General features: G+C 37.7%; 1 protein-coding gene across 11 annotated transcripts in view; it reads left to right on the forward strand.

Annotated features, from left to right (window-relative positions):
- The window catches only part of STXBP5 (syntaxin binding protein 5), a 101,240-nt gene that overhangs the window by 23,787 nt on the left and 65,273 nt on the right, over nt 1-12,180 (forward strand). For 10 of the 11 annotated variants that reach the window (XM_064413647.1, XM_064413648.1, XM_064413651.1 and 7 more), the window contains exons 4-5: nt 4,284-4,365; nt 5,156-5,256. In XM_064413647.1, coding sequence (XP_064269717.1) covers nt 4,284-4,365; nt 5,156-5,256 — 183 coding nt within the window. Of the gene's footprint in view, nt 1-4,283; nt 4,366-5,155; nt 5,257-5,885; nt 5,999-12,180 lie in introns of those variants that run through there. The other variant, XM_064413657.1, reaches the window with a different exon arrangement.

Raw genomic sequence — 12,180 nt, forward strand, 5'->3', positions numbered from 1 at the left:
CACTTCAATCACAGCAGCCCCGTGCAGTGCTGTAGGCTTGGGGAAAAGTGGCTGGAAAGCTGGGAAAGGATGTGTGGATGCAACTGATCATCAGGCAGTGTGTGCACAGGTGGCTAGGAAGGCCAATGACATCCTGGCCTGTATCAGCAGCAGTGTGGCCAGCAGGGCCAGGGCAGTATTGTCCCCCTGTACCCAGCTCTGGTGAGGTCACACCTTGAGTGCTGGGCACCTCACTAGAAGAAGGGCATTGAGGTGCTGGAGTGTGTCCAGAGAAAGACTTGTCCTCAAGTGCTATGGGGAGCAGCTGAGGGAGCTGGGAGTGTTTAGCCTGGAGAAAAGGAGGCTCAGGGGCCTGGGAGACCCTGCCATTCTCTACAACTGCCTGGAAGGAGGCTGTAGCCAGGTGGGCATCAGCCTCTTCTCCCAGGCAACTGATGACAGGACAAGAGAACGTAGCCTCAAGCTATGCCAGGGGAGGTTTATTTTTGATATCATGAAAAATTCTATCATGGAAAAGGTTTTTAAACATTGGAATGGGCTTCCCAGGGAGGCAGTGGAGTCACCATCCCTGGAGGATGGTTCAGGAAAAGACTGGACGTGACAGGGCTATTCTCTAGTTGATAAGGTGGCTATTGGTCAAAGGTTGGACTTGGTTAACTTAGAGGTCTTTTTCAATCTAAATGTTTTGCGATGTTTTGATGACTGCCTTATGCTAAGGGTTGAATTGATAAATACAGATTTTGGACTGTCTCATATTTCAGATGGGTCAGCCACAGGTGAAGAAGTCATCCCTAGTAGTCCCTAGGTCTACTTAAAAAAAACCAAAAAAACCCCAAAAAACTGGTGGTTTGTGACTTTCTTAAGTATTCTGGAATTAATTTTTCCTTTCAGTTGTGATTTCTAAGAGCAGATGTGCACTGAGTTGCTACTATGTAGCTCAGCTATAAATAGTAATAGTAATAATTTTTAAAAAAGAGTATTTTGAGTAGACAACTTGCATGCATATTGCTGAAAGAAGTGCTTGAAGTGTAAGCTTAGGTCTGAAGCTTGTTTGAAAAAATACCTTTAGGAAATGTTGCTATTTCTCATAAATAAAAGTGGATTTAGTCATATGTGATATTAAATTAAGGTCATACTGTGATTTCCTTGTGTGTTACCTGCACTTCTAGCAGATATGAAAATAAGCACTAATACTAGGACATGAGCAAGTTCTCTTTTTCTTCTCTCAGGCACAGCTGTTGTCTCTTCTTTTCACAAAACATATGCAGTGAAGGCACTGAAATGCTCGTGTTTTCCAGGGTTAATTTCCAAATGGCAGTGTGGAACATGGAAGCAATATTCAATGGTACAGTTTAGAAGCTATTAATTTATCCAATTTGTTAATATTTTGAATCAGGAATGAAGCATGAATAGTAGAATGAGCTGCTTGGAATTGAAGGAGCAGGGATGGGTCTTTGATTAGAAAACTGCTCAGAGCAGAGTATTTCCTCTAGAGCTACTCAAGGTCTTTGGCAGAGAGTTTTTCCTGTCTACAAAATTAAAATGCTTTGCTCATCTTGTCATTACTCATTATAATTTTTGCCTGTTCTGGGAATGACGATGTAGTAGATGATCACTGCTTAGTACAGCGAGCTCTCTTGCCTAAAGCACACATGCACAAGTGCAGTGGATTTGGGCAAACTGCATTCCCTGGGCTGCTGCCTCTTTTGTGTGGTTGAGAAATGCTTCACATGTACTGAAGCAGGCATGTATTATCCTTCTACAGTCAGCCTTTGTGACGTGCTTTTCAATTCAGCACACCCCGCAAAACTGGGAGGCTTTGCATTGCTTTAGAAAAGAAGATTAATGCTGGTTAGGAGGATGATATTAATTTGAGATGAGAAGAATAATTTTAGCTACTAAGTGAAAAAGTGAAGATGACATAATCCTTGCGTAAAGGAACTAAATAAGACTAGCTGCAAGGACTGTTGTTTTTTGTTTTTTTTTTTTAATTACAGTGAGCACTATAGAGGAGGCCAAACTATTTTCACATCTGCATTTGAGTTTTCCACTAATTTGTTGAAGAGAGATTTGCTCTGAATATTTAAAACTTGTGTAATCTTACTCCCAGTGCTGCATATTTACTGATTCCTGGAAAATGTGGAAGAATTTTTTGTTTAAGGAAACATTGAAATATTCTTAATAATGAAATTTTTACTGACTAGTTGTAACAGTACTTCCAGAAATATTAGCATCAGAAGTGCTTGCAGAAAGCATCTGAGGAATAGAATTTGAAGGAAGAAGTAACTTGAGCAGTCTATGGACTTATGTTTTTCTGGGTCATATTCCTCTTATTTTGAAGCAAGGTAGCTGTAGAGGCTTAATTCCAAATAAACTCCGGGTTTACAAACAAGGTTTGCATTTAATTATGGAAAATGTTGTTCAAGGGAGGGGCTAGGAAGCTCTTTTATTAGAAAACAACCGATGTCATTGAAGATAAGTTTTAAAATTCAATTCCTGTAAGCATTTGAATTTCACATTTGAAAATCGTTTTTGTCTACTTGTGCAAATAATTATTAATTCAAGCGAATGCAGATGCATGAGCAAAGCCAAAGGCAGTCAGGTCTGAAACCTATGTTATTTCTTGTGGGTTTTTTCAGTCTGGCAATTTCTGTAGTCAATCCATAGTTAATGTAAAAGCAATGACTTTACATTAAAAGTATTCTGAGTTTGTGTAGGAAGGTACCGTTTATGGGGAAAACACTTTCCCCTCCACTCTTAGTTTTGTTTTTTTAAGCTATAAACTGTGACTGGAATACAGACAACTTCTTTGTAAAAAAACTTACTGATAAAAATGTAAAATAAAAGCAAACAACCAGGTGAGGCTCACTGACTCTTTAAGTCCTTCCACGGCAGAACAAAATTAAATTACTAATTCTGTTTGGGGAAGAAAGCTGGTATTAAGTTTGGTGGATTACTCAACATCTGTCTAGTGTGTATCTCACCACTTAGCTGGATGTTATGCAGATTTATTTGTCTAGAAGAATGTGATTCAAGTTGAAAAGCTGAAATATAGCAATGTGGTGTAGCAGACTTCTCCCTGCTGTTGTACTTTTTTACTTTAACAGCTTAGAGGCTGAGCAGGAGATGCGTTTGAGTTTTTATTTGCATGCAGCCTAATAGTCTTTTCAGCCTTTCAACTGTCTCTAGTGTGAATGCACATGTTTTTTAAGAATGCACGTATTATCCACTTAGGTTTTGTTCAGCAATTTCTCAGTAAATGGAAAGCTGCAGAATGGGTGAGAATTGTACAGTTTTATTAATTTTTAGCGTATACTGAGAGAAAGAATTGTGCATCTATTCCCTGTTTTGCATAAAGCTTTGGAATAATTTCTTCTGAAAGCTAAGGTGCTTCTTTAAAACAAGAAGTGTTCAGCACTGACAAATTATAGTCCAGAAACCCTGGGCATACAATGATGGCGAAATTCTGATCAGTTTGCTTAATTCCTCTCTTATTTCTGCTCGATCTCCTGGAAATTGGAGAACTTAATTTTGCATCAGAAGCAGGTGCATAACCACATTTAAAATAGAGAATGTTTGCAACTAAGGAATGAGTTCAATATGGAGAAGTGAAAGAATCTGTTTTGCTGCAGCTTCCAGCAATATTCGTTATGGAAGGATAGGACTGATTTATGTGTGAGAGTGAAAATGAGCAAGCTTTTGCTATCTCATAGCTGGTGTGAATCCAGGAAGTCTTGATACAGAGATCCTGAAAATTTACATTATACATAATTTCCCATTGACTCCTCCATATTTTGACTACTGATCTTCTCATCTCTGTCACAGCAGATTTTTTTTTAATGTGCCTTGCATTTTTCAGGTCTTTTCATCCTTAAGTAACGTTTAAATGTAGAGAAAGATCCTTTGGCATTTGAAAAATTTGAAATTTGAAAAACTTCTTTAATTCTAGTCCTGATATTTAACATTTTTAAAATAACTGCTTCATCATTCTTCAGTTTCTTCGTGATGAAGAATCCCTTAAATCTCTGTAAGTTAAGCAGTTATACATAATTTTTTTATATTTCAAGGTAGGCCTTTTGATTTCTTTGTGTCACTTTGTGGCGTTTGTAAATTACTGTTTTGGTAACTATTCAACTCTGTGTGGTTAGATATGCTGAGTGCACTAGCTAGAAGCAGGATGTTAGCCTGTGTGAACATGGTATTAGTGAAAGTGAAAATGTTGGTTATGCTGTATGTTTTGTTTGTTATATGCAACAATTATTCCTTAATGGTACTAATTCCAGCTTTGGTCGGCCAGGAGTTGAATGCTACTGTCAACATGACAGTGGAGCTGCAGTAATCCAACTTCAGTTCCTGATTAATGAGGTTAGTAAAATGATTTATGTGTAATTCAGAGAAGATATGGAGCACATTTTCATTAATTTTTCATTAGGCAAGCATTAAAATTAGCTGATAAAAGTGATGTAGCACAAATAGCAAACTGTAATAACAATTATAAATAAAGTTTTTTAGTTTTGGAAAATGCTTGACTAACTCCTGAAAATATCTTTGTCACTAGAGTACTTTTTTGCTATAAGCAAGAACTGGGAATATCTTTTCATGTCCTTGAACATTGCAAGTTATCTCTGGAAGTGGTGAAGTACTTTTTTTCAATAGTACTACCAGTTTCAGTAGGTAGTTAATTTTATTTTGATCGAGTTACTGTTTTAGATATGAACTGCATAATGTTGCCTCAGTTTCAGATGCGTGTTTCTATGGATGTAGCAGCTGAGATCTGACAGCAGCGCTGTTCTTGAGCTAGGGACAGGTTTTCAGAGGGATCTTGCTAGCTTTGTCAGCACACAAATATTAGCAGTTCATTGCCTGATTTCTCTGCAGAGATGGGCATGAGGAAACTGATGAGCACACACTGGAAAAAGCTTCTTCCCCATCACCTCTCAGTATAGCACTGAACCAAATATGAGTGAGCTGAACATGTGATCACATCACTTATCTCATTCCTACTACTTAGAACTTAGCTGTGCTATGGTGCCGATGCACATGCTTATATAATTTTTTCATCCTGATAATTGATATGTAATGCATTTCCACTGTGATGCTACACTGTTCCTAGGGCTGTGAAAACAAGTTGACTGAAATGTTTTTGTTCTCCTAGGGAGCTCTTGTGAGTGCCTTGGCTGATGACACCTTGCACCTGTGGAACTTGCGCCAGAAGAGGCCAGCTATACTTCATTCGCTCAAATTTAACCGGGAACGGTAGGGACTGCTCATTGTTGCAGGGCCCCTTAGCATCACACTACCTGCTACTGTAAAACCAGATCTTACTGATGCAGTCCAAGTCATAACTTGGTACATAATTGAACTGGGCTTACACTGGGTTTGAGTTTCAATCTGTTAGGCCCCAAAGTAGTTGTGAATAAGACACACTGGCGACCTAAACTGAGATGCCTTTTCTATCACTTTGTGTTGCATTGCTGAACATCAATTTTCATATCTTTAAAATGTGGAGGGACAGAATAATTTGAATATGTCTTCAGAGGAATTTTAGAACAAAAGAAAGTGTGTGCACCAACAAGGCAACCAGGAAAACTGGTTCAATTTTTTACCTGGAGTTTTTTCTCCCTTGATGGTAAGGCAAAATTCTGCCATGTTAGAGCTCTTGTTTGTATCAGAGTAGCTGAATACCACTTGTATTTTGAGTAAAAATTTTTATACTCAAGTAATAGAATTGTAAGCAAGCTAGAGAGACATTTAAGATTAAATTTCTAAAAGTCAGTTGACTAAATTTCTGAAAAGCGTGTTCTTTGTTTTAAAAGCAAGTATTCCTTCCCTTTTAGGAGGTATTCCTTCTTTTCCAGTATGTGTAAAGTCTCAGCTGGAATGCTGTGTTTGCTTTTCAACAGTATGCATTAGACATGGACTGCTTGGGGAGCTCAGAGGATACTAGCAAGAACACAGAATAATCTGACACTTGTATTTCTTTTGAATAGGACAGGAGGTAATAATTTTAAGTAATAGATAGCAATAGAAAAAGTTAAATACTTATGTAATACCTTCTAATGTAGTGTCATGCCAAGTTCTAAACAAACTGTTGGGTGGGTGAAATGGTAATCTTGTTGTTTTAAAGAGCAGGTTATGAACAATTTTGTCAGGACCAACATAAATGCAGATTACTGGAGTTTCTTTAGTAGAGGATTAAGTGATTCCAAGTCCCTTTTGAAATTGTTTCTATGATCACTATGCATAAAATCTGACCAGGGCCTGTAGGAATCAGACAAGGGGTAATGTCTTTAAAGTGAAAGAGGGTAGATTGAGATTGGATACTGAAAGAAATTCTTCACTGTGAGTATGGTGAGACACTGTAAGTGCCTGCCCAGAAAAGTAGTGTGTGCCTCATCCCTAGAAGTGTTCTAGAAGAGGTTGGATGGGTTTTTGCTCAACTATCTATTGAAAGATGTCCCTGCCCACAGGAGATGTGTTGGACTAGGTGACCTTTAGTGACCCCTTCAGGCCCAGACAATTCTGTGCTTCTGAACTGTTATGCAGAAAACAGGAAGCTTTGTTGACTGAGGCAAATTCTTGGCCCCAAAGGAGTGGCAGTGTTCCTTTATGCAGCATAGAAGTCAAATGGAGGAAAATGCAATTTATAACAACTAATTTAATGAGGATTGTCCAAGTGTAAGAGATACAGTAGTGTGTCCAAACTGAATTTTCTACTTCTGCCTTCCCTTTTTAGTGACTTTTCTCTTACTTGTAGTGTCTACTTAAGTGTCAGTGTAAAAGTGGGATTTGTAGCCTGAAACCACACTTAAACATGGGCTTCTAACAGGTATCTGATTCTGATTGTGTGTAAATCTATTGTAGGCTGGGTTAGAGTTTTAGATGTGTGGTATCTTTGGTTAAGAAAATTGGAAGTTTTAAACTATCCTTTTTTCTGTAAATGTAATGATGTCAGTAGCAAAATCCATCACAGGGAGTTGAGGGGGGGTAGAAAGGAGTCTTGGTCACTGATGTTGCTTTAGTGGCTGACTTAGTTACTAATCCTATCTTGCCAAGGTAGGTAATGAGAGCACCATAGTTACCATGAGTGGTGTGAGCATAGCTTGAGACAAGGGCTTATTCTTCTAGCAATTTTAATTTTAAAACATCTATTATAATAACATATGAAGTTAGCCAGAACACTTAAGATTCCCAGATCTGTACCTTGTCATAGCCACTTAGGTTATGCTGGATGACTGTTAACTGTTTTCAAATACTCTGTTTTCTTTTGACTAGTTTATAAAATACAACTTTATGAAATAGTGTGTAATTTCACTACCAGGTAAATATTTTGATTTGAACTTGAACTGCAAAACGTTCACTGTTGAATCATTATACGTAGGGGCTTTTATAACACTCAGTTCTTTGTAATTCATTATACCTAATACTTTGCTGTATGAATCTGAAGTAAATGGGCTTTTCTTTGGTCAGATTTATGCTGTATATTAACAACTAAGTTTATTGAGAAGAGTGTTCATGATGTAAATTATGCACAGTCTCTTCTGTCAGATCTTTCTGGAAATGTGTCAGGGGGCTTTGGAGGACTTCGGTGGTTTTAATCCCAGCCTATTGTCCATGTCCACTTCCTGCCACTCATTTCTGCGTTGTACTGTGTTGTGTTCTTTGTAAATGAAATTTTCCTCTCTATCTCCCTTGACCCCCCTTCTCCAGTCAAATCTTTTCTTTCTCATGGTGTGTTAATACCAATAGTCCTTGGATTTACCAGCAATTCTTGTCTGTTAGTAATAACAGTCCTTGGCTGGCTCCACAGCCATCCAGTTATCTGTGTTTGAGACATACACATTAGTCCCTTATCTTCTGGGAATCATGAGCTCAAAGGGATCTCACTGTGGACTGCTGTTTATAGGGTTGTTAGACACTGGGCTTTAATATATGTTAGCCCTTTATAATCAGGAGCTCAAAAAGGTCTCACTTTAGACCACTGTTTATAGGGTATCAAGAGAGTGGGCTTTAGTTGTAGTAATTTTCCATTCTGGCCAATTTGAGTTGGTAACTTTCTTTGACTGTTTAACAACAAAAATATTATTCCACTTGTTATTAAAAAAAAATAAAATTCCAAGGCTGTTTGTTAAAAGCAGATGTTCATTAGACACCTGTTAGTTCCTGGGAACAGACAGTGTTCCTGATAAGCTCAAAGGGAGTTTAGTCCAAGTGCAGTTCATCGAGGCCGAGGCTTAATGAGCATTTCTCAGAGAAATTGGTGTCCTGGGTGGCAGAGGCATGCAGCACCACTACCCATACCACGACTAATGTCAGCTCCTCTCAGCCTCTACATTCTCAAGTCATGAAGCTGTTATAAACCTAATTAATAAAAATTTTAAAGTACTTTTTTGTTGTGGGATTAAGATCTGTTCATAAGGATAACTAACTTCTCAAACAGGACTTATTTGAAGTATTTTGTGCACTACAACACGGCCTTATAACTGTCTTCTCTGATACTTTGTCAGTTTGTGAAAGGAGATTAGATAACTTCCAACTCATTATATGACTGAAGCAATGATTGTAGTGGCATCAGTATTTGTTCTCGAACTCTTGTTGAGGTGAAGGTTTAAAATTATTTAACTGATTGGGTTTATTTGGAAGTGTATTGAAATTGGAGAAAAGCAGTATTTGTGTCCTATTTAACAGGAGTTGAAGTTTAAACTGTCACAGGCAAATTTCTATTCAGATTTTGTTTCTAAATAACTTTTATATGTAAGGTTTAGATTTGATCTAAAAACTTGTCTTTAACATAGAAAGCTAACTGTACCAGTTAGCTACTGAGATGAAAGCATTTTCTTAGTCTTGAAAACTATTCTTTAACTGTTTAAAAAACAAGAATTAAAAAATCAAGTGATAAGGCTTCGTTAATTAATTCTGTAGTCTTCTGGCACAGCCTTTTAACAGCTCTGCCTAATTCCTTTTAGTCATGTGGAAGAACTACTGCCCAATGTCTAACAACACAATTTCTAGATTTCATATTTGTTTCTCCTGTTGGTAATTGAATTTTGTTGCCTCACTTTCAGGTGTTTTAAACATCTTAAGATACAAACCCCAGAGCTAGCTTATTTATAAATGCTTCTGTTGTGTGTTTAGATGTTTTGTAAACTTACCTGAAAAGTTAAGTTTTAAATCTGTAAATTATTTCAGAATGAAGTCTCTAGTTTATGACAGGAAAGTGATATGAATTCTTGCTTTTCTACTCATGAATTTTAAGAACAGGGAGTGGTGAGAAAGAGCCGATTCTTTCAAATGTAATTCTGATCCATTACAGGCTTTGTTCTGATATGTGGAAAATGTCTTTGGGTGATTTACACCAATCTTAGATTTGAGCAAAACATTTTTTTAAAAACAGTGGCCAATAGTCCTGAAAGGTGCTGCTTTCTCTTGAATCATTAGATTAGTGAATAATCTGTAGATAACAGACTGACCATTAATGGATTCACAGCTCCTGACTGCCTTTTGTAACAGTGATAGTTATTAATTTGAAGCAGGAATTGGTGAGGTTTTACATGTCTAACAAATCAGTTAGCTGAAGTTACTGACAGATGTCAAAAGCTCAGTGCAAAACAAGCTAGTTCAAGTTTTTTAGCCTTTTGTTTGCTGCATTTATGGAGGCTTTGCAGCTGCTTTATGTTCTAGTTACCAAACAAGGGTTAGGAGGTAGTAGATCAACGTCATGCTTGGCCACTGTTCCTTGACTGTGGGAAGCGGTGTGTAGGGGCCGGGACAAAAATGCATAATGGCATGGAACAGTTGTTTGTGTGACTTGTCATGCAAAAGTGTCTAAATACTACCTCTTTTCAGCATGCATAATTCAGTGTGTGAACTTGATATCTCAAGTTTTGTACATCTCTAAGATGACTTCAATTGATCACTGTCTATTTCCTTTGCCATCTACATATCTATGTATAAGTATCTTAAACACAAGGTTGTCGTGTGTTAACAAGTAATGCAAGATTCATGTCAAACTCACTTTAACTCGGTAGTAAACATAAATGTAGTGAATAAGTGTAGTTAAAACATCTTATTAGAGTAAATATTGAAAGCATGTTGTGAGATACATACGTACATACATTCATAACTAATCTGGCTTTAGTTGCCTGCCATGCAGAAACTGTTAAACTTGATGCTGATCTGAGGTGTGAAAAGTCAAACATGCATCACTAACTAGACAGGGACTTTGACAGATCCTGTTTGAGAAGGTGGAGTGACAGACTAACTTGATGGAAAAAAAGAAAAAGTAGCGTGGGATGACAAATTTGGGGACCCTTTTCTAGCTACTTTGCCAAAGCAAACCAGCTTTGTATGCAAGTATGAAAAATTTGTTTAATTTTCCAAGACTTACATCCTTCCCTGTTCTAATAGCAAAAGAAGGTTTTGGCTTACTTTATGGTAAGTCACAAAGCAAGAATGGCATAAAAATAGAACTGAGTGTTTTGTGCAAGTGCTCTGCATATCGATCTCTGAATGCCTTGATAGCAGTTTAATTTTTAATATGTCAACTTCTGTGCTATGGGATTTAAATAGTTTTCCTCAACATGAAACTGCATAATTCAGAGTTACAAAATTATGCTGAAAATATCTTTGGCTTTGTATCCTGCTGTAAACAGCAGCTTTAGCATAGTGTTTGGAACAGTGTCTATGGAGAGTGGAAAATCCCACTTGTATTTACTTATTAATAATAAGATTTTAAACTTCTGTTGGCACATATGTTACCTTGTTAGATACTGTAGCTTTGTACTCAGCCTGTGCCTGAGCAGACTTGAGAGTTTTCTTTCACCTTGAATCTATAAACTGACCAATTCTGCCACTTTGTGGATAACAGAAGGACATACAAGTTGTCTTGCCTGTGAGAGCAGGTGGTGATGGACATTGTTTATGGGGTTTTGGTTCATTTTTCACACATAGTTTTTGGGTTGGGGTTTGTTTTCTTTTTTTCACAATTTTAAAGTGACTTTCTTCAGAGTGAGAGGCTATAATCACTGGGTCTCCTTGCCTTGATGGTGTCATGTAAAGCCTTTTACTTAGTGAGCTTAAAATTTTAACTTAGTGGTGATTCACTAGGGCATGTAATTAGAAGGAATTTGATCTTGTTTCAAGAAACTAGCAGGAGAAAATTAACATATTGGCTTTGTTATATATGTTAATGTTTCTTTCACAAGGATCAAATTGCTTTGAAAAGTGTTTCCTTGAGGCCATGCATGCATGCAGAGTTCCACGTGTGGTTGATGGAACTGCAGTTGCATCAGCTGCCTTCCTCTGCCTTTAGCACTGAGGCAGACCCAAAATGCCGGGTCCTGTCACTCTGAAATTTCAAATTTGGAGAAACAGTTTTTAAATTGCCTCAATTGCCCTGTTAGCTATACTTTTCACACTGACTTTCATAGTGATATGAGGCATATAATGGCCAACTGCCATGTTCTTGGGCAGAATTGGACTTACAGTCTTTAAGTTCTGCCTAAATGACAGGCTCCATCAGTGATAGGAATAATTTTTCTGCCTTGCGTGATAGGGCTTCATCTCTGATATAGCCATTTTTTTTTTCTGCAGTTCGAGTTTGTGACTTCCTACATGCCTTTTGAGGCAACTGATTTGAAAACCAAGAGAATTTTTCGGTGTGAAAGAAATTAGACCAAACACTCAAAAAATCTGAAACTTTCTTAACGCTGATGAAATACCCTGCACTATATATTTGTGAACTCCTCTTGGTGTGTCTGCCATGCCAATGGTCTGGTTACTTTTTGTGTCATCCCAAGGCAGTTGAGCATCTTGCTCTGACACGTGCTTACTCCATCTTGACACCACTGGTGTTCGCCACAACTCAGATACTGAGCATAGGTGCTTCTCTGCTGCCTGAAGAGGCAGCAATTCAAGTCAGTGGATTTGGAGAAGCAACATTTGGAATGCTGTTGAGGGACATAAATGGAATTGAAGTAAATGCTATGGTTGAGGGATATAAATGGAATAGTTCATTTCCTATTGCATTTGCCCACATGTTCTTTTGGTGGGACATTTTAGGATGCATTGAAGAGCTTCTTCTTTGGGATGCATCTTCCTCTGCTTATGCCTTCTGGTCTTTGAGCCTTTTTTTGTATGGGTAGATGTTCTAAGCTTATTGAAGTTATCAGATGAAGAAAA

The sequence above is a fragment of the Passer domesticus genome, chromosome 3 (assembly GCF_036417665.1).
Source record: "Passer domesticus isolate bPasDom1 chromosome 3, bPasDom1.hap1, whole genome shotgun sequence".
In the NCBI taxonomy this organism is placed as follows: Eukaryota; Metazoa; Chordata; class Aves; order Passeriformes; family Passeridae; genus Passer; species Passer domesticus.